Source organism: Mixophyes fleayi, chromosome 2 (genome assembly GCF_038048845.1).
Source record: "Mixophyes fleayi isolate aMixFle1 chromosome 2, aMixFle1.hap1, whole genome shotgun sequence".
NCBI classification, from domain to species: domain Eukaryota; kingdom Metazoa; phylum Chordata; class Amphibia; order Anura; family Limnodynastidae; genus Mixophyes; species Mixophyes fleayi.
The window spans coordinates 67,916,893-67,939,567 of record NC_134403.1 but is presented as its reverse complement, the minus strand read 5'-3'; the positions used below and the strand labels follow the sequence as shown (position 1 = coordinate 67,939,567).

The 22,675-nt window shown below is 40.2% G+C and overlaps 1 protein-coding gene across 8 annotated transcripts; it reads right to left on the bottom strand.

Moving 5' to 3' along the window:
* Positions 1-787: 787 nt before the first annotated feature.
* Positions 788-22,081, bottom strand: PCBP2 (poly(rC) binding protein 2). 8 transcript variants are annotated; one of them, XM_075199198.1, is made up of 14 exons: positions 21,802-22,081; positions 16,346-16,478; positions 14,010-14,066; positions 13,652-13,768; positions 13,370-13,501; positions 13,055-13,183; positions 11,339-11,413; positions 10,537-10,632; positions 8,628-8,729; positions 7,039-7,080; positions 6,650-6,725; positions 5,229-5,284; positions 3,769-3,938; positions 1,197-3,068 (listed from the first exon to the last, which is right to left on the bottom strand). In XM_075199198.1, the coding sequence occupies exons 2-14, from the start codon at positions 16,412-16,414 to the stop codon at positions 2,702-2,704; spliced, it is 1,488 nt and encodes a 495-aa protein (XP_075055299.1). In that variant the 5' UTR covers positions 16,415-16,478; positions 21,802-22,081; the 3' UTR covers positions 1,197-2,701. The 8 variants fall into 8 exon arrangements, with proteins under 8 accessions (XP_075055302.1, XP_075055303.1, XP_075055304.1 ...); XM_075199201.1 differs by lacking the exons at positions 1,197-3,068; positions 21,802-22,081 and adding an exon at positions 788-1,187; XM_075199202.1 differs by lacking the exons at positions 1,197-3,068; positions 10,537-10,632; positions 21,802-22,081 and adding an exon at positions 788-1,187.
* Between the last annotated feature and the right edge of the window lie 594 nt (positions 22,082-22,675).

The following is a 22,675-nucleotide window of genomic DNA, read 5'->3' as shown; positions in this document are numbered from 1 at the left end:
AGCCGTTGCACAAGAATCAAATCCAGTGGGCTCTAGAGCTGAACTGAATCTCCCCCCCCCTTAGTGTATGTACCTATATGAATAAGGTCACCTCATTGACAGTGACTGGCACCCATAGTGTGCCAAGAAGCCCGACTTCTAATCCAGAAATATTAAACAGGAACATTGGGTTTTGTTATACATTTCCAGTAGTCCAGGATGGCGAATGTGTGCTTTTGAAAGTTGTGTTTGACCCATTCCAGCAGCTAACTTATAAGACACAATTCCAAAGGCAAAGATGATCGTTACTGATCATATTTCCAATTCTGTGACAGGTCAACTTCAAAGTACAGCTATGTGACATGGCATGTTCTGCTAATTGGAAGCTATTTAAATCCTGCACAATAAGGAATTTTCCAGGAGGGGGATCAGGTAGTTCTACTAGAACAGCCAGTTTAATACTGCAGCTCCTCCAGCCACCACATGCTCCATGATGGCAGAATGTCAAAGTGTGCTCAGTTTACCATGTAACTACAGAGCAGTGCTCTGCCTTCCAGGGTGCGGGTTATGTACTTAAGGGACACCCCCTTACAGTCATAACAAGGGACTTGTCAGACAGATCCTCTTCATAGAAGGTTAATGGCAGACTTACATCTCATTATGATTTACATTAATCAACCATAGCAATAAATATAAAACTATATAATTACCGAACAAATGAAAGGCTGTTTTCTTCGGATACGATATCCCGTCTTTTAAGGGGAACAAACATGAAGTAAATTTTGTAGTTAAAACAAAAATTCTCACACAAGATTTCAGTCCGTCTTTATTTGTTTTCTGAAAAATTCCTGACATTACAGAACTAATTGAAATGCCATTAATACCCCACTCTTTACATTGTGACTTAAATAAAAAAAAAAAAATATTAATAGGTAACAGGACAAACTTTTATAAAACTAAAATCTGTATCAGCAGGTTTTAACAGCGGGAGAAAAGAAAAACCAAGTTAAAATGCTGTCATTTCAATAAAAAAAAAAAAAAAAGTTGACAAGTGCATGAGGAAAAGCACAATGAAAATGAAAGTTTGCAAACTAGTTAAAACCTGAAAAAAAGGCTGTTTGCAGGGCTATGTAGACTGACATGAGCTAAATAGAGAGATGCTGGAAGATGTTTAACTGCTTCCCATGCCACCAGCTTCTGAAGAAAGCCTAAATGAAAACAAAACAGATTTAATGTAAAATTAAGCCACACTATTTCTAAACAGGTTTCATCTTCCATAACATAATGACATCCTATAGCTTCTAGCACATCAAGACCTACACTAGGATATAAATGTTGAAGTGTTCACAAACATTCCAGAACGGCACAGCAACCTGATCAGCCTAGCTAGTGTTAGACTAAAGATAGCAAATACTGACTATAATGAATGGCGGCATGTGTAATGTGCCATGACAGGCCATCCAGCACGCTATTTGCACAATTTTACCTACTGTAAATTAAAAGTGAACCAGTCATTGTAAATCAACTGTATTTGCCGAAAACCATTCTAGATCTAGGGTCCTCCGAGGCACAAAGTAACTGCGAATGCTGTTTCACACGCATATTAACAATGTGTTTTGTATGGTAAATGCAAGAAACTATGCCCTAAGTACATGACAAGCACATTGACCATCTATGTTTCAGGTGTGTATGGACCCTAGAAGGAGAACAAGTCATTCATATTGAATATTCAGTGTGGGTGTGGCTGCAGTAGGTGTTTAACCATGCTTATATTGTTTAATTCTACACTAGTCACATTGTGAAACAAGGTGCCCTGTATGCCTGTTTGACCCATGGATGGCCAGGCACCAGATATCCCTTACAATCTACCTATGTTCAGAGAAGTTAGGCCGGCAATGCTAGCCTACAAAAATATAGGGTGAGTAGTGTATTTCAAGAGTTATGCAATACATGGTGCCAGCAACATTTCTAAATGTAGACGTTACCATACCAAACATCATTGGAGAAGTCGGGCAGTATATTTACACCTGTGCACCATCACTGTTATTTTGTACAAAGACATTGACTGTAGTGTTTGGCCAGGGCACTTCCTGTTAGAAATTCTATTGGTGAACACAGCCTGGCTTGGATCAGCTCATAAAACCTTTATATATATTCTTAAATGTTATTAATACATGTATTCTATGTAAAGGCAAATTTTAGGTTTAGTGTGCCTTTAAGCTTACTGTTATTTCACAAAAGGGGTTATTTTACAATTCAAGGCGTAAAAATAAATCTTTTGTTTAAGTATGTTTAAGAGACCATATATATTGGATGTGGTAACGTTAAATAAGTTTTCAAACAAGGTGTATACATTGCAAAATTTACTTTCCATTCACATAAATAATCTGATACTAGTTTTTAGTTGTCAACAAATCAAGGGCTGTTTTATTGAAATACTCACAGTGAACGCTGATCAAAGCCATAAAACAGCAAACACTACTGGTAAATTTACAGATGCACCAAGGAAAAAAAAAAGCAAAAAAGCAGGAGACTACCTTTCCAAATTAGTGCTCATGAGAACCCAAATCTTGCACACTAACTGCCATTTAGGCAAAGCTTCATATCTATAGCATGGTGGGGATTTACAGCAATTGTAACAAGATAAAACACATTGTCAAATTCATTCAAATAAAAATGATGTAGCTGTCCAATATCTAGGACAAGTCAAACCACAGGCTACTCAGTAGGGAGAGAAGCGCTGCTTGTCCGATTTCGCTTTAGAATATTGCTGGGCGGCAGAGGCAGGAGCAGCAGAGGATGAGGTAGAGGATGCGGTGGACACGACATTTAGAGCCAGGAGCGGGACGGGTTTCATGTCAAGCAGACTGGAGACACAAGGGGCAGTCGAGGGATTAGGGAGGCTGGAAGGTGTATCCGAGGAAGAGGAAGAGGAGGTGGAGGCTGAGGAAGGTTCGCCACCCCCGGCCGTGGAAGCGTTCACCAGAAAGGGGGCAGCGTTGGAGGAGGAAGGGGTGGAGGGTTGAGAGATGCTGAGAAGGTCAGGGGTCGTGACGCTCTGGGAGGAGGAGGGTTTAGCAGTTTCTAGACTGTAACAGAGGAAAAAAAAGAAAAGGGAACAAAACAAAAACGGGTGGGTGGGAGGGCAGGAACAAAAACGGAGGAGTACAGGAGGATAACAATGGAAGCTGAGAGCAAGCAAAACTACACTGAGCACCCAAGTAATATTTACTTAGTGTGATGCACAAAGTACAACACAACCAATTAGCCAATAAATTGACACAGGGACATAGTGTGGCTTCTAAGATATTCAAAACTATACAAATAAATTATCTAAATTATGCTCTACAGAAGCATTCATAGCAGCTGGACTCTAGCGAGCCTTACGAGTCCCATTTGTCAGATTTTTTTTTTTTTTTAAAAAGTAATCTTAGTGCAAGTTTAACGTAAATAAATCCTGTAACTATCTATGGATTCTGTCACATGGACAGAAGATATTATACTGTAAGTTGTTGCAAATCATTCCCCTTTGTATTGTAACTGAGCAACTCCCTGCTGGGTCTTGTTAAAGGCCCAAAAATCAAATTCAGAATAAAAAAATAAATAAAAAAAAAGGGACGTTTTAGCAGTAACACAGATGAAGGCTCCATTACCTTCATAGATCTTAGTCCCCATTTCATATACTAGAAGGATCCCTGCCATATCAGTCTAATGGGAAAGCAGTTGTGCATAGGAGACCACCTCATCTAATGCCAAAGATAAGATATATTCTTGTACTCAAGGTCTTACCTGACATTGATAAGGTATTGGGCCAAACTAATGCTGGCGGTTGATCCAGTAATTGTAACCTGACGGTCAGTGGAACCCTCAACAGGGTTTGCAATCTTAATCTGTGCTCCAGACATCTGGCGAATCTCATTTATTTTAGCTCCCTGACGTCCAATGATGCAACCGATCAGCTGGGGGAAAAAGATGAAAGGACAATTGCATTGGCACAGCTTTAAGATCTATACAAGTCATTTACTTGCATATCTGCCATTAGAAGAGCCAACAACTAGAATACTAGCCTGCAATAACAAATTTCTGAGAGTTGGATCCAGCATTGTCATTTAAAGCTTGTGAACTACACACTCTAGAAGAGTCTCACACAGTGCCAGCGAATACAAACCAGCCCACATGCTCCCACAAAGCACAATAATTCCCTACCTCAAAGTACCTGGTTCTCAGCACTTCCAGAAGGTGATGAAAGCAGCTCTGGTTGCATAAAACAGCGAGTCACACACTCTAATCCCAGAATATCACTACCTGGCGGGAGCAGCTTTCACAACACTATCAGTAATCACTAGCTGTTGGATCAGAGCCGTGTGCTAGCATCAGGCAGGAGGCTGCTGTCCAGAGCCCATCTCCAACACAAGGAGGCTGGCCGCTCACAGACCCCCGCAGCTCGTCTTTTCAAATCACCATGGCAACAGACACTTGTCCAGCCCTGATATAGCCTGCTCTTTTTAAAACTAGAAGCTTAGAAATTGAAGGCAACGAAGACTAAATAACTTAGGCTAAGACTTTACAATCCCTGTTTAAGACCATTGTATTACTTCCAATGGTGATATTAAAAAGCTTTGCATGTGCTGAACACAAGACATAGATGCAAGTAATCCTTCATAGTTACTGACTTCTGTCAGCTGTACCATCTGCCATCATGCAAGACATGCATCGTCTATGCATAGAGCACAAAGGTTTCCATAAGCAAACTATTTGAATATATGACAAAATATATATTGGCCGTATAATAATTTACGGGAGCAGACAATGTATTTCAGGGGGTCTCCAGAAGGATGGACAGATAATCTAACATAAATTGTAGAGAAACTAAGACAAAAAACCTGTAACGAAAAAGGCAATTCTCCAACACCCTATATATCAAACTTAATTCTAGCACAAATGCCTCAAGTCCTGATACTAAGCCTACTTAATACTTAGGATCCAAAGTGTTGAATTGTAGCTGTTGCTAGATCCTTTTGTACAGGTTGTTTTCACAAGGTAATTTCAATAGAACAGGACTTCAATTGCAAATCGATGCGTTTATTTTATTACAGCACTATGGTTTTCAGCCATCCGTAGGGGAAACTAGTACATTACTACTGTTTATAGGAGAGGTCCAATTTAAAATGTGTGTAATTTCTATTGGTCTCTTTGGCTTCATTAAGTATTGAAACAATCATTCTCAGTATTAATGCAGGAATACGTACATCATTTGGAATGGTAAGTTCATGGGAGGTCGTCTGCGCCGACGCATCAATACCTCCTGCAAATACAAGGCGACCATAGCAAATATTAGTCACTGGCAGAACTTTCAAAGAATACAGATAAGTCTTTAAAATAAAACTACCCAGCAGTTTGTAGTACTAAATGCAGTCATATGCACAAAAGCCACTTCAAAATTACCATATAATTTCATATAAAGCAGGAACAGGATGTATATATATGCAACTTATTTTAAAGCATTAATTGTCTCTAAATTTAGATATCAGAAGATTCAATTTTAAGATACCACCCCTAACTTTGTGCACAACCAACAAAATGGGGATTAACTGAAATATGCCATTTGCTCAATATTGGTGCTCTGGCTAAAGAGGTTTTAAAATGTAGGACTATAAAATATATTAAGCCTCTTACAACATATCTATATATAAAAGCATCACAAGCTATGCATGCCGATAGTTAAAGTTGTAGAGGTGTTTGAGTTTAAACACAAAGTGTCTGCAGATTATTTTTTTTTACATTAGGGCATAAAAACTTTCAGGAAAACCATCAAACAGTTAATATAAAGAAAATATGTAGAATATTCAGATTTTCATAGAACTTTGCTACCCAATGTTTAATATAAGCCAGCACACTCCGTGTAGGCCATTTATGAAGCACAAGATAGCCAAGGTGCAGTGCACAAAGTCAGCTTTAGTCCACTGTGCACCTACATTTCCACAAAAGTGCACAGGTTTATAGATCAAGTTTGCGGCATTGGTGGATAAGTGTGTACTGGCTGTAGGGAAGGAGATGGGTGGAGTTGAGGGTAGACTTTGCCAGATACAGGGTAGCTATATCAATGCACCTATTTAAGGTGAAGGGGGTGCATTTTAAGTAACATACCTTGACATGGAGGTGTGCAGTCATTTTTACAGAAAAGGATTAATTTTGCACCAACTCAGACTTCATAGTCTTTGGGGCACACCTTATACTTTTAGTTGGATGGATTTTGCACCTTCACTTTACAATTCCACAGAGAAGCGCATTTCTAGTCACTCTCCAGGCTGTGCCTCTTAAGACACTTCCATCAGTTTGCACTTCTAGGTGGTAACGGAGTCTGAGGGGGCATTCACTTTTATGTACCTTCTCTATACACTAGCTGCATGCATCCAGTGTGCCGAGTTGATGCCCAGTGTCTGCGCAAGCATACGAAGACTTAAGGTGAGGGGTATGTTTCTACCTTACCATCTATGTGTACAAGCAGGGACTTCACTTGCAATGTTACTTTGATAGTTTCCCTTAGAAGAGAGTTAATTTGAGCAGACTGATCTTTTGCTAGCAGAAGTTGACAGGTAGGAATACTGCAAAGCTAGCGAGTGAGCAGTGTGGCTCTTTACATAGAAAAATGCAAGCGTAGATTCCTTACCACTGAATCCGGTATTGCCGCTATGGGACATAGGGAAGTGAGATTGCTGCATTGCCAGTTGGTGTAACTTGGTCAGCTAAGGGGGAAAAAAAGAAAGCCGTTCTACACAGATGCAAGGCACTTGAATGATTAGAAGGCTGGGGAAGTGAACATTGTGCATAGCATGAGGTCCAGCTGAAATAGGCCAGACCACAGACAGGAGAACTATTAATAGTACACAGTACTTCTAGGAAATGGTGCAAATCTGTTCTGACCAGAAGCAATGTGCATGAAACTTAGAAATAGACAGCTTAGTACATGGGAGAAGCAAGAAGTGCATGGATTAAAGAGAGTCAGACAGTAAGAAACGGAAAGCAAAGCACAAGATATAAAGGCATAAGCACACTTACATCAGGCTGAGGAATGGCATACTGTCCTTGAATGGTGTAGGCCTATAAAAAGGAAGCAAAAGTCCTATTAAATTGTTGTGACAGCCAGCAGGACCAATAGATGTGAAGGAAAGTGGTAGCCAAGCAAGAATACAGTGGCAGGCCCAATCTAAATGAGACTCAAGTAGCATCAGTAGAATATTTTTCAGGAAGCTGCTTATGTAGGTGGTAGGGGGAACAGAGGTCCTCAAAGTCAGAACATGAACCAAGAGCTAATGCCATATACTCATGACAGATACACACACACACACACACACCTTATAATAAAAGCAGCTTGCATATTTTTTTTTGTAGGGGGGGGGGGGGGGGTGAGATTCGGTGTTTAGAAAGGCTACATGGACGGAGGTTTTTTGTTTTGTTTTTTTTACTCACCAACCTGTACATTTAAAAAAAAAGCCCATACATTACACACTTAGCTTTTCATAATTATTGCAAGTGCCACAGTATACGAGCCTAGCAGGTCCCAGCCTATTTGGGGAAGCCCACGGGATTTCTCTTGGATGCCCCTAGGGCCCACATACCATTGCGATGAGCTGTAATGATGGGACAGAAAGTGGATGCTCAGCTTCCATAATTGCTCCATTCTTAAAAATATAAACCATATGTACTCAGACTTCCCTCTTTCAAACAAGGGTGCCCCTGTGTCTCTAGGTGCCAGGAGAGGGGGGGGGATATAGAATATAGGGTGTTATTGTCTGGTGTTGAAACTACTAAAGGGTCATATTACTTGAAAAGGGGGATTCCTCTCAATTGAGGTTAACCCTGATTTTTTTGATTTTTTTTTTAAGCTAAGATAATAATCTGGTAATCACCAGACAGCTATTTAGGGATACCTCCTCTTTTGAACCAAGATACCCGAGTTTCTAGCTGCAAGAAAGAGGAACACATGGTACTTTAGTGCCTCTCCTACCCCAGGGCTCTGCATTACTTTTCTGCAGGCAGTGAGTGGGTGTGACGCTTAATGACAGCTGGAGGTAGTTATTGGGGCACAGGCAAGTATAATTTTAAGTTCTTTGAACTCCTTGTATGCCAAGGATGTATCCCACTTAACCTTAGCACTGACGGAATTAAGGAAAAATGTAAAATGCTAGAGCTACACGAAAAATACTATTTTAGTGCAGTCAGTGTTGCAAGTGTCAGTCCGTAGCAACCACAGACTTCACTGTAGCAATCCATCATCTTTACAGCAAAATGATGATATTGTTACATCTGTTCAAGTGGAATGGACAATTAGGTGACTGATTGCTGCCACATGAAGCCAGATGAGTACTCAGCACTGCGTGCGTCTGCAACAAATGTCTCAAAACAATTAAAGTCCAGAACACAAAATAAGACCACTCGTTTAATATTGTTGATCTAGGGCAAGTACATTAATATGCTAGTGTACATTTGATATTGCACATGATCTGTGATAAATGTAGACAACCAAGATTTCTATTTTAACTAGTTGATTAAAAAAAAAAATCTTAAAGGGGGAGGGGGGGGGGGGGGGGGGACAAAAACCACATACTAGGGGGATGATATTATAAAAGGATAAAATCACAACCTACCCCATGGAGATCCACAGCATCTAGGGAGACTCCCCCTGTGTGGGACCTCCGCCCCTCCCACAGGTCAGTCTCACATGCGTGCCCTCCGGCTTGGCGCGACACCTGTTGAACAAAGCGAAAATTGGATTCAGTTATCTCTGATAAAAGTCACAGCCTCAGTCCTCAGACTTGATAACCTAACCATTACAACCACTGACATAAGGAGAAAGTCTGGTCATGGATCCAAAATGAGGCCATATTTTAATGCTAATCCTTCCCAACAACCTCCAATATCTCCTCAGAGGTATATTTAAATTCTTAAAATGCATTTTTATTAGTGAATTCCAGACATGTAGTCGATTAGGATTGTCTGCACTACAAGTAGGTTTCTGCATTAGAGCTACAGCAAATAAGCCAAAAACACATTTAGACTAGGTTCTCTGTAAAAATAAAAGAAAGTTATTTCACTAACAGATTACAGAACCATTTAGTGTTTATAGATATATATCTTTGTTGCCGGATCTGTAATCTAGAGGTAATGTATTGCAAGTATCTAGTCTAAATGGGTCATACATAAGTCTTGCTTCTCCAATAATGCCAAATTGGGAAGAGAGTTTCACAAGATTTACAAAGAAAGTCCAGGGACACAAGACCATGACATTAAAAGCAGCAAGTGTGCAATATACTAGATAGGTGGACAAGAATTGCCCAAGTACAAAACTCTCAATTTGTGGTCATGAAGTGCACAAGAGGATTACAAATTACAAGAGGCTTGACTGGATCTAATGCTACCCACTAGATACAAGAAAGCAATGCAAGTGTCTCAAGGTAATTTACAGCAAATATCCTGCAGCACATAAATGCCACTGGAGTTGTGGCATGAAGTCACGATCCATACCTATATTTTCCAGGACACCCCTCACTGAATATAAGATTTTTTTCCCCCCATTTACCACTGAGAGATCTAGAAAGCTCATGAGTCACCAAGTCATTTTGGATCCATACACCCATAATTTGGTGCAAAAAAAAATATTTAAAAAAAAAAAAATGAAAATGAAGACTTTTATAAGGCAGACACTTCCATCAGAGACACTTACACTTTGTTCAAAAAGGTGATGCATCAGCTTGGTACAAGCAAGAAGGAATTGTACACACACACTGACTATCATCTGAACTTTAAAAGACTGAGTCTAATGAGAAATTTAATACATGCAGCCAGTTATCCAAAACAGTTTTTGTTAACAGCCACTAAAGATAGTTAGGGACAGTAGCCAGGATGATTGAAGATTGTATATGGAAACAAGTAGTTATACAAGCAACTTTTGCAAATAGTCATCTTACAGAAAACCTACTTAAGGCTAATTTTTGTAAAAACAAATCTTCCCCAATGAACAGATCCACAGTGCTCCATGACTGGGACCCCACGTAGTTCAAGAGAAAAAAAAAAAAAAATCCCCATCTCTCCAATGATTCTGCAGTTATAAACGTAAACAGAAGCAGATTTATGTTATTGATGTGGCATTGAACAAGCATCTGCCGGTTATCCAAGTAGTGAACACTGGAGCATTTTAGGAGCACAGGCACTAGTGTCCCTAGAACTAGTCACGTTCCAGAAACCTGCAACAGCACCAACTGATGGGCTGGGTTAAAAGCAAAATAAAGATTGTTACTCTATTTTCCAGAGCCTATATCTAGCACACAATATGCTTGTATAAACCAGAGGTTTACAGAGAGTCTGCAGACTTCTGCCATAGGTATAAAAAGACAAATTAAGATCATCCACCTGTTTCTTCCCGTAAAATGGATTTGAATATAAAAGCCAAGTGTAGTTTTGAGTAGGAGAAAAGCAGTTGTGGGAAAACAAACAAAACAAAAACTACTATCTTCCTTTCTCTATGCAAGAAGCCATAAACTAAATCCTGTAACTAACCCTGTCCCCTTGTACATTAGTCCTTATGCTTCCATTCCTGCCAAATCTGTAGTAGTTTGCGATGTTTAGTTGTCCAGTTGGGGAGTCAGGTGACCACTGCAGAGAAAACGTTAGTAAGCAAACAAATGGACATAAAGCCCAGCAATATTAGAGGAATCCATTATATTGGGAGGAGACAATTCAGAAGCTCGCACAATGTGTACCCATGGTGTTTATGGTAATCTTTCATCATACCTCTGAGTTGCAAGAAAAACTAGATGTCTTGGGTACTATAAATGTGCATAGAAACGTCACAAGGTTAACGGAATCTCCACCTATAAGTTTGAGCCAACGCTGAAAACTTGGCACTAACTTTAAAACTCAAAGTTGATCACCCTCCAAAGTCAGTTATACCGCCAGGTGTAAAATACTGTGTTCGAAAAACGTCATATTTTGCAAAAGCAGTAACTTAAGCTTCATCATCTGCGTTTACCACCATTTAATTCAGCCCAGGCTACTGCAGCACATAGTTGTGTATATGGCACAGTCTAACAAGGACTTTTTTGTATCTTAACCTTTGAGTCAAAGTTGCTGTGGTGTGAAATGGACACTCGCTTGATTATAAGCAAACCACTGAGATTTCACTCCATATTTCTGAGTGTTATCTTCACCTAATACTACAGAGTCCAAGAACAGGATTTGTCACAGATCATGTGCAAGCCACACTAGTGGGAGGATACCCCTCTGTGTCTTATTTAATAGGACGACAAGTTCCACATTTAGAAATGCTGGATATGGAAGGATCTCATTGAAGATGACTTACCTGACCACCTGCAAAAATCACAGGAGAACTGGAGGGTTTTGGCCGATATGGGATGGTGACCCCCTTCGGAGGAGACTAAAATGTATCATAAACAATGTTAGAATAAAGTATTACATTCATTCTCAATTATTTTAAAAAATCAAATATATATATATATATATATATATATATATATATTATACACACAAAAAAAACAGTTACACAAGCATCTCAATTGGCAAAGTGTAAGTGATTATTTTGGTAATGATCCCTCAAATGTATCAGTTTTATTTAGAACACTATTGTATTTCATAATCTGTGTTTCAAAATCTGTTGATGTGTTATTTGGTTGGTATTATGACTTTATTCTCTTCTTCCCGCATCCCTTTGAAAAGGTTGTTTTGTGCACTTTCCCACATGGTAGTTAACTAGCACAACAATGTTTTTCTTAAAAGCATGCAATATTTATATTACCTTACATTACCACAAGTTATACATTGTCTAGTTTGTTATACGCCTGTATATTTTTACTCACTTTCTAGTTTAATATTTTTCCTATGCATCCCTCTAGTCATAGCTTTTCAAGTTTTCCTCCCACTTGATCATAATTATTTCACACAGTTGTATTGTTCACATACAATGAAGACAGGACGTTCCCCACCGCCCCTTTCAATATTTGTCTAGTAGTGTTTTACTGTATGACCCCTCTTGGTGGGCTGCTATTGCTCGGGTGCTCTTCCCCAACCCCAGGCATGCTGCTGAAAGGGCTCTCACAAGAGGTGTATTGATGGATGTTGGGATCCCAGACAGTGACAGCTGCAGCGAGTAACTTGGCAAATTTCTGCACGTACATTATGGCTTCAGGTTTTTGCACTTGTTGTATCTGTTCATTTTATGCACCATTGGTTTTAGGGTGTGTGCATGTGCAGAACAGGTCTACTTTGAGCATGGGCGAGTCCTATTAAGTCACTGTCACCCCAGTTATAGCACTACACACGTCCCTTTGCACCAATACATACTTGACATTGAGGCACACTAGCCTAAATAATGCCACTGTTAGCACTTTACTGAGGGCAGCTAATGCTAGTATTATGGGGGACCTGGTTTACTTTCAGACAGACATGTGAAAAAGATATACATGAATGGGCAGCCCTGAATATTTGGGGTACAAAGCCAATAAGTATTGGCTATATTTCTTGTGAAATATATACTAGAATTGAATTTGTGAAGAGTATGTCTATGCAGCAGCGACACTTCTGACTCTTGGCTATAATTCATTGTATTTACATACATGCATTGTGCAGATCTATTGTAGTAGAAGTCATAGGACATACCAGTGTTTCTCAAACCCAGTCCTCAGGACCCCTAACTGTAGGTTTTCCAGGTGACCAGGGAAATTTATACCAACTGAGGATCTGTTTACAACAGGTCAGTCAGTAATGACTACACCCATGCTAAAACAAGGAGATATGGAAAACATGCACTGCTAGGGGTCCTGAAGACCAGGTTTAAGAAACACCGACATACTACCCTTGCACTCCTTTTGGTATATTTATTAAGTGGGGTGACTGACCAAAGTGCTTTTTATACCTTTTTAAAGTTATGTCGACTCATACACACAAATATATAATTATACACACACACCTATTACATGATGCTGACAAAAGCTAAAATAGTCAACTATGGCTCACAGCTTCAGACTCGCCCTCCACACAATGTTTTTATTGGCATCCTCACCTCCAGCATTACCACACAGATCTGCTTGACACATTCTATGATGGACTGGGGAATACCAGCAATAGTGATTGCACGCTCTGTGGAATTAGGCAGCATATCCCCAGCCACTTGGACCTGAGCCCCTGTACTCTGAAAGACAAGAAGGTAGGAAGAATTGCTTTGCTTAATCCGGTCTGTTGCAAGAATCAAATGCTGCCTAGGAATAACCATAACCCACTTGCCAAGATTCCAATAGCAGTCGAGCATGGTAACAAGCCTAAAATACACCCTTGAGTACAGTAGCTAAACATCTTGAGTAATGTACAAAGTTCTCACCTCTCTGATTTCCTTTATTTTACAGCCTCCTTTCCCAATGAGGGATCCGCACTGGCTTGCAGGCACCACCAGACGCAGAGTAACTGGTGGTTTGCTAGATGCAGTACTGTTTGTCATGGAGCTGCTGATATCCTAGGCAGAATAATTTTTATGTTAAACCAGATAATATATATTGCTTTAATTCTCAACACAGGAAGGAGCCCTCCATGATCACCTAGAATGTGTGAAGTCCGTTAGCAAACGATCCCTCCAGCATTACATAGACAAGTTATGCACACTTACCTCTTCCAGTTTATCAATGATCATTGAGAAGGCTTTGAAGATGGCATTTGTCGGACCTGCCAAGGTGATTATTCTTTCAGGACAATTGCCTTCAGAGATGTTTATCCGAGCCCCACTCTGAGAAAACAAACATTTTTACTCCAAAAACTGAAATAATGGAGTTTAATGAAGCATTTGTATGTTCATTAAACAAAATAAGTTAGCAGTTAGAGGACCCCAAGACCCTAAACAATGGACAACATAGATTCATGTGTAGAACGCCCACTAGACAAGATCCTCACATTCTATAGTAAGTGCAGAAAAACCATGCCAATATAGATCAGTAGCTCCTTAGTTTAAGAGCAACATTGAGACTTGCCTCTTCACGCATCTTTTTAACAGACTCTCCTTTCTTCCCAATGATGCTGCCGACTTCCTAAAGTAAAAAACAAAAAAAACTGTTAAAGCCAAACTCCACTTTTCTTGAACGCTTCCTGAACTTCTAATCGTGTCAGAGCCCTTTATTTGAAATCAGTATACCAGTCTCTTCCATTCAGAAAGTACCTCTGAAATGGTTTCTACCACTATGGACAGTCCAAGCACATACGTTTTGCCTGTTATTAGTGATTCAAAAACCCACTTCAGAAGTCTCCTGTGCTCTGGGTGTTTGGAAGCCACTACCATCAGTCAGGATGCAGAGCCTTTAGCAGTGTTCCCTGCTACTCCTTTAGACACCACTTACCAGTGAGCAACTGTTAATGCTCTGACTTGCTGGATACACTTAAGTCAGGCAGCTTTAGAAGAAACTTAGCTTAAAAAAGTCTAATAGGAATTTAGAAACATTCTTTTTAACTTTAAATCGTTATACTTTCATCAAATATAAAACAAATAGGCAGTGGTTGTCCAGAATTAGATAACAAGTACACGCTACCATAATCTAACAAGTACGCACAATTAAATTTTGCACAGAAAATAAAATTAGAAGAAAAAAAATTTTTAAAAAATGTCCCAGTGCAGGGCTTTCTGTGGGACCAATATCCATTATACTATTTGAGGTTTGGCTTGAGCCATATCTTATATTAATTAAAAAAACAAACATCAACTAACCATCAGACTATAACTTAACTATATCAACTAGTATATGCATGGCTCTGAATACAGTGATACAGTAGCATTTACTTCATTAATTTACCCAACAATCTCAGCTTTTACTAACTGGGAGCTGCCATGTCAAATACCACTATGCTGAGTGCTTAAAAGAATAATTCCACACAAAACTAAAAATCAGTTTGCTTGACAATTTACATTGTTTGTTGGTCAAAGCCCTTATTTCCAGGAAGTGGATGGTGCCTCAGCTGCCAACTGTGAGTGGGTTAGCCTGGTTAACGATACTTGGTAAATATGAAGAAACAAAATCTGGTACAGGTGGTAAATGTGTCCATTTGTTTTGGATGAATTGTATTACCCATGATATTTGTGCCAGGCAGATCCCAGCCACTCTCCCTGCGTTTCTTGTGGATATCACATATTTGCATTCTTTTCATTATAAGGTATACCATTACCTGCATGGTGTGCCATGTATATGTTCTTTCTGCCAACCTTAAATATCAGCATATACCACCCCCTTTTTTTTTTATAACCACATGCTTGGTCCTTCTGCAATTTGACTGCAGTGTGATTTACATGATGGTTTATTATCGTTGCGTGAGTTTGCCTTCTTAACAGGAAGAAAAAAAAAAAAAAAAAAAAACACAACTTGGAATATCACACGTTCTACCCAAAGTTTAGTTAGCGCTCTGTTTGGCTGGTCTCCCAATTCCCATGTGAAAAGACCAGATTGCAAGAGTCATGAGAGTTCAGCAGTGTTTACCATACTGTATCTAGGCACACTGTCCACAGAAGCTAGAGAACACAGCAAAAGCAGGATCTGCTGAATCTCATGAACACCGAACTCCAGCTAACAAACTTTGGAAAATCTCTAAAATTGTGATATGGATTCATTTTCAGTTTTGAGCGGAATTATCTTTTCAGAATGGACATGTTCAACTCCATCTTTCTAAATTCACAAGATTGAAAGCCTTGTCAATTTTAATCAGCTGCAGAAGGACCAAACAATCTGCAATGGCCTCGACTGCAGCTTCTGACTGACCCTTCTGCTCACACTCCATCGCTCCAGATTGTAAGGCAGCTGTAATGATAAACAAGCTATATATTCAAGCGACGTGTAAGATGGGAGTGATTCTTACGTAAGCAGTGCTTTTGACAATGAAGAGCTAGTCAGCAGAGTACACCTATTGTAGAAAATAAGTGCCAAGGTAAATTACTAGTGTAAATATATTTTTAATGTAAGGTCATTAATTATGACCCATATGCACATGCTTTCTCCTTGCAGGTTAGATTACACTGCACGTTTGACAGTAATGCATAAAAAGGGCTTGCATATCAAATTGCTGAAATAAGCCTTGTCTGCTTAGTCATCAAAGAGGAAATTTGAAGCTTGCCTAGAGGTAAAATACCTGCGGTATGAACATTCAGGGACATAAAAACAAAAACACTGAAGGGTGTCTGAAAGATGAAGATAATTTTTCTATTTAGAATGAAAGAACATTTTGGATGTTCTGTTAGGTTACATGGATATCATCCACAACACTACAGTCCTTAGAAGGCTGAATTTATATATCTAGCATATAAATCACAGATCCATAGTACACATACCTTGCCATGCATCAGAAGTCTGATGGTGAGAGTAACATTCAGGCCTCCTTCAATAACACCGGTGTCCATGATGAGACCAGGCCAACAGTCAGAAGATGTACAAAGTAGTCTTTGGTCACAGGATAAGACAAGACTAGATGTAGGAAAAGATAAAAGAAAGCAATACTAAGAAAGTAATAAAAAGCAAATGTAAGTTGCTGAAACAATACATATCAAAGGATGATAACAAATATGAATTTCCATAAATTATAAAATTGTTGCACAAAACTATCACTTGGCTTCTATTTTCTCAAGTCTTGATTAAAAACTGTATGAATAGAGAACTCCCCACCCATTTACACATTCCAATCGAGATTTGAGGCACCCACATTAGAACAAAACCTCTGCCAGACAAATAGAAAGACATCCCTGCTCTATGCCGTACAAATATAAAAACCATTAGAAAGCTTCCATGTTATTCATAGCTTTATGAAATGCTACTAATCTGCATTGCAGTATAGGGCTGTGGTACATGTATAGGGCTGTGGTACATGTATAGGGCTGTGGAACCTGCAGTTTAGTAAATATATCCCCAGATGTAAGTGCTGGTTGCATTCCAAATGTCCAACGCAATTGCTTTTGTCATGGTCACTTATGATGGTGGTTGTTCCAGGCAGCTATGAATGCTCTTACCACAACATGATAAACCCAGCTTCCCTGTCACATGTAAGCACTTTAGAGCAAAAGCGCTGCAAGCAGTCGTCACAGCTGCAGCTCTCATGTGACCAGTAACATCTCCCCGTACGACAGTAGTTAGTATCTTCAGAACAGACTATAATGCCTGGAAAGATGCACTCAACCATATACTTAATCTCCTGCTTAGTAGGCACAAAATATTGGACCCAAGGATCAATCTATAACCCAATACATATTTACTGTGGTTGGTACTGGTGGCAACATACTACCGCACAATGTTCCCCCTGATATAGGACCCAAGCAGTTCTGGACAGAACACTTCATCTGCCAGCACACTGAAGTACAAATTGCATCCAGCATCTGGGAAATGATGGGTAACCTGGCGAGATCAGTGATTGGAATAAAATCCTAGACCCCTTTGTCCTGGAAGGAGACAGATGACCATTTCATTCCACGATTGCCGATAGCGGGCAGGGCCCACTTCTATAACTACCGTCCTTTTTTTTACAGAGTCACTCCTTACAAATTGTAAGTGGCCGCAGAAGCAGCATGGCCTATACAAATGATGGAAGGCTTTCCTATGCTCTGATCCATGGAATCCCAGGATAAAAGAAATAAAATTAGAGAATAATCTATACTACGTGTAAACTATTGAACCCAAATGTGTGTTATAAGTCCCCCATTTATTTTCATTATTTACACTTGGGAGATCCTAGTTTGTTTGATGGGTGTCCTCTTCAGCTAGCTCTAGTATTCAATGCAAAGTAGATTTAGTAGCCATGCTTCACATAGAAAGTGAAGTCTGTTTAGTCTCATGCACTGCCCTCTGCTGGGGAAAAGTTTGTGCGACGTCAGAGGATTCCCTCTGAATGAAAAAGCAACACAGAGCATTCATCAACACTATTGGTCCGATTTACTACAGATCATGACCGTCACCAAATGATGTTGCAGGTAATTATTTTTACTGAATCCGCTCTGTATATTGCAATCAATGTACCAAGAACAGAATGAGACTTATCTCTAGACTCCCCTGCTGGTGGTAATGGTCACACTGACCTTTATAACCAGAACTGGGAAGACAAAGCAAGTCCTCAAAAGTATGGAGGCGTGGACCACTTATTTGCCTACCACCTACTGTTCTCCTGAAATCTCTTGTAGTTCTGGCAGCCCACCAAGGTCTGGATGTTTTCGCTTACCAGGTCTCAGTTGGTTACGTTACAACACAATTTAAATATCCTGCCCACTGAAATATATCTGGACTACTCACCCATCAGGCACCCACTCCCCAATATTCGAGCTGGGCTACTCCCATCAATCCTGCCTTGGCCATGTTACAGTGAGGGAATGCAGGCAGTAAAGCATGGGTGCATACAGATTTAATGGCTATTTGTGAATTTTCTGTTGAGGCTGGAGTTAGTCTTTAGTATTCTGTATAATTAAACAATCATGCATTTATATCTCTTGCTGAAAAGTTTGAGAAATCCGTAACAAGTTACTAAACACTGAATTCTTGGGACAGAATGTTCAGATTTACTACAAAGTAGCAGATTAAATTCTCTTCAAACACTGCTGACAAGGAAAACAGTGCAAGCGTTGTTTTCTGCTGCATAGCAGTATGATTACAGGGCACAATACACAAAAAGCTCTATGAATTCTGTATAAAAAAAAAAAAAAAAAGTACAAAGATGTATTGTTAAAGGATATGTCCACCCACAATTTTTTCTTTTTGTTTAGCAACTGGCATCTTTCCTCCACCCCCCTACCTATGCCACGGACCCCCAGTTTGAGAAAAATCTGGGTGGACATATCTTTACAGCTATTATAACTAGCTTGATATTAATGGCAGATTTCAGAACTAAGTTGCGCCAAGTTAATGGAACACACAAAAAAAAAAACTATCCAAACAAAATCGCCGCAGAACATGTGATGTAAGGCTGAATCCTTCAGGGTGATTATCCACTGGTGTTACAAAGACAGCAGTGACCATGACAAAAGAAATTACGTTGGACATTTGGAATGCAACCATCACTTACATCTGGGGGTATATTTACTAAACTGCAGGTTAGGAAAGTGGAGATGTTGCCTATGGCAACCAGATTCTAGCTGTCATTTATTACATTCTACAAAATGACAGCTCGAATCTGATTGGTTGCTATAGGAAACATCTCCACCTATTCAAACCCGCAGTTTAGTAAATATACTCCCTGATGAGAGGGAGAAGCGCAGAATAAGTGAATAGAGCAGACAGTGTGAAAAGGGTCATTGGAGCACATAGAATTTATCCCCATCTCAGTTTACATACTTTTACTAGTTTGAAACACTAGTAATTACTTTAACCAGTGGGTAACAGGGCTAATCATGTATGTAGTTTGGGGAGGTATAACTACACACAGACCTGGTCGTTAGAACTACCACCAAGCCCGACTCCAAGTAAAGTACAAATCTGGTTCTCTAGTCCGATGTAGCGGGATCAGTACACTACTGATTTTTTAGGTTACTCCAACTGCATGTAAGGAACAATGCGCAGAAGCATCTTATTCATTATTGCACTAATTACCTAAATAAAGTGTACTCAAACACACATTTACTATTAACTCCCATGAGTGCACCAATAAAAAGATAATTAAACAAAAAATACATTCTAGGCAGCTTGGCCAAACTAGAACAGAGCTGGTTACCCACAATATAAGAGGCTGAGCAGCTATCTTCATTTACAGCTTAATTTAGATTAGATATTTAACGACCTGCAAACTTGAGAGCTTGTGCACATGGATGTCATTTACTCCCCCCCTCCTCTTCTATTCTATTTTCTGACAGGTGAACAGGGGAGAGACAGATCCTCTGATCTCTATGAAGAGATGTCAGTGCACACGTCTGTCTTGCCAAAGCAGATAAGTAGAGCAAGCTCTACAATCCACCCCCACCCTTCCCCACATTCCTGCTCAGTCATCCTCTTTGCTAAGACAGCAGCATGCACTGCCCTTGCATCTCTCCAGCAAGATCAACGATTTTTGCACAAGTATCTGCCCCTCCTCTATTAACCTGTCAAAACAGAATGAAGGAGAGTCATTGACATTAGTATACACATAGATAGCAAGTATATATTGCTATATTTATTGGCCAGCTAACAGCATTATGTACTCTAAAAATGATTCCCTTGGGCATCTTACAGTAGTATCATTAATTTCATCATGGAAATTTTAAAATTGTATTACCTAATGTCTATTGAAGACTCACAGGGGGTGGGGGGTGGACAGACAATCAATAAGACTGGACCCACAAAAATCAGAAAGGTCACTTGGAATGGCAGCTAATCCAGTAGACCCATGCAGAGGTGGTGAACACATTTTACTAGAAGACAATTGAAAACATCTACAGAACGCATGGAATCCAGCTTAAATTTTAAAAGTGGCTATTAAAGTGGGTTTCACCACAACCCACTTGTATGAGACAACACACTCTGCAAGGATGTTATTAAATATCCTAAAATTATAATATATATTATATATATATATATATATATATATATATATATATAAAACAGACCTAAAAGAAAACCCCGACTATATCCATTGTCCTTTCAATGCATTTCCTAACCTTAATATATTACCCCTGATATAGGGAGCACCATTGTCATATTGCTGTATAATCAAGAACAATTTGAACAGATTATTAAGAACACTAATTAAACATTGTAACACAAGGGGAAGAGACCCTGCTCTAGAGCTTATACCAATGCTGTTTTTTTTAGTCAAAGGCATTTAAGATGCATAAACAGACAGGATTTGCTCAGCAATTGAAGTCAGTTACACTATACACCAATAACTACAAAATAAATCACACCAACTGAAATCACCAAACGATTTCTACATATAAACAATTATTTAGGTCATACACTACAGTAATACCACATTCTTAAAGAAATACAAATAAATGAAGCAATACAGAATGCATCTTTTTGACTGATCAATGACTCTTTAGTTACAGTCCAACACTATTTTGGTCTGTATGACATTAGTCAAAGGACAAAACAAAAACTACTGCTACGACACATGGCAAAAAATGCATCTCAGTTGTGGCAAAATCAGATTTGATTGCATGCACAATATTACAAGCTCAATAGTGTAAGGGATCTGTGAATTTAACTATTAGTTGATAGTTATTGTAACCAGTTACATTTGGACTCTGGCCAGACCCTTCACATGCACACCAACCCATTTGCGGCCTATGACACAAATGCCACAGGGAGCTAATCAGACGTAACAAAGACAATGTATAAGCAGGGAAAGGCACATTATCAAATCCCCTAAGTGAGAAATAAAACTTGAATTTGCAGACCCTAATTACTATTTTTTTTGAGGGGGGGGTGGTATCTCTAGCACTGTAGGAGGCTGCACACAAAGGTCATCCATAACATGCATTACTAACATACCCTCATGTGTTTTACAACTTATGCTTCTTTTCTTACAGGGTGCATAAGATAAGACTAGGATACAATCTACCCCCAGCCAGGATAGCAGAGCCTGGTGCTCGCACTAAGGGGCGTGATGGGTCTATATGAGGTCCCCCAATGAAGCCCGGGTAACATGCTGCTGAGCACCCGGGGGGCTGGTGGCGGTCACGTGGTCCAGGATGGGGCTGTAAGGGTTAATGAGGGCAGCCATTGGGAACGCGGCCGCCTCACATGGTGCAGTCACTACAATAAGACACGGCCTAGCATGCCATGCCCATAACAAAGCCTGAGGGTGGCCGCCTCTCCCCGGGCACACGGCCGAGCTTACCTTCCGAGTTACACAGGACGAGATGAGACCGCCGAGAGGTGGGAGGGCGGGAGAGCGAGGTGTGCGGGACACAGACCGGGGAAGGGAAGAGAGGGGGAGGAAAAACAAGGGAGGAATGGGGAGGAAGGAGCGATCCGGAGGCGAGAGGCCCCGGGGAGGGAGGGAAGGAGAGAGCCGGGCGGGCGAGGAGTGGCGACGGCGGGAGGGGCTGGCGGGAGCTGCGGCTTCTGCTGCTGCCTCTGCTGGTCTGGGAGGGGGAGAGGAGGCGCGGGCTGCTATCAACCCGCCCTTGCCGGAAGTCATCGCCGCTCATAAATGGCCGCCAGGGCGGGGGGGGGGCGAGTTAGCGTTACGAATTAAACAGGCAAATACCGAGATAGCGCTGCTGCTCGGTATACCTAGCTGCAGTCTAACCGGTTTTAAATACATGCCTGCTAGCCCGCACTGCTTCTGTATATGTTAGAGAATAATCGCTCAGTGACGCCATCTTTGTACACTCATATGAGGTATATGAGACTGGTAAATTAAGGTGTACAAATATGGAGGCGACGGGTTATGACGCGTTTCATTAATGTAGCTTTGTAACTTAACAAATTATAAAATATGAGACGTTTACGTGTAGGGGCAGTGTTTGTTTTGTGGTTTATTGCCGTTTCACTGTGTAAAGCAGAGTTTTTAATGATCCGATTGCCTAAGATGGCTGATGGGAAGCGCCTGGGTATAAAGGATACGTTGAGCGAGACAAAATGGCTGCAAGGACATTTCCGGCGGCAGCTGGTTGTTGAGAGCGGGGCAGTGGTGTTTTTCTGTTTTGGGAGTACGCATATGGCGTCCTGTATAAAATGTAATGTAATCTGTTAACTGTCTCTTTACC

Coding starts and splice junctions, on each gene's coding strand:
- PCBP2 (XM_075199198.1), bottom strand. CDS start 16,414: ATGGACACCGGTGTTATTGAAGGAGGCCTGAATGTTACTCTCACCATC. Junction 6,726..7,038: donor ATGCCATTCCTCAGCCTGAT/GTAAGTGTGCTT, acceptor TTTCCCCCTTAG/CTGACCAAGTTACACCAACT. Junction 3,069..3,768: donor CAATACCTTATCAATGTCAG/GTAAGACCTTGA, acceptor CCTCTGTTACAG/TCTAGAAACTGCTAAACCCT.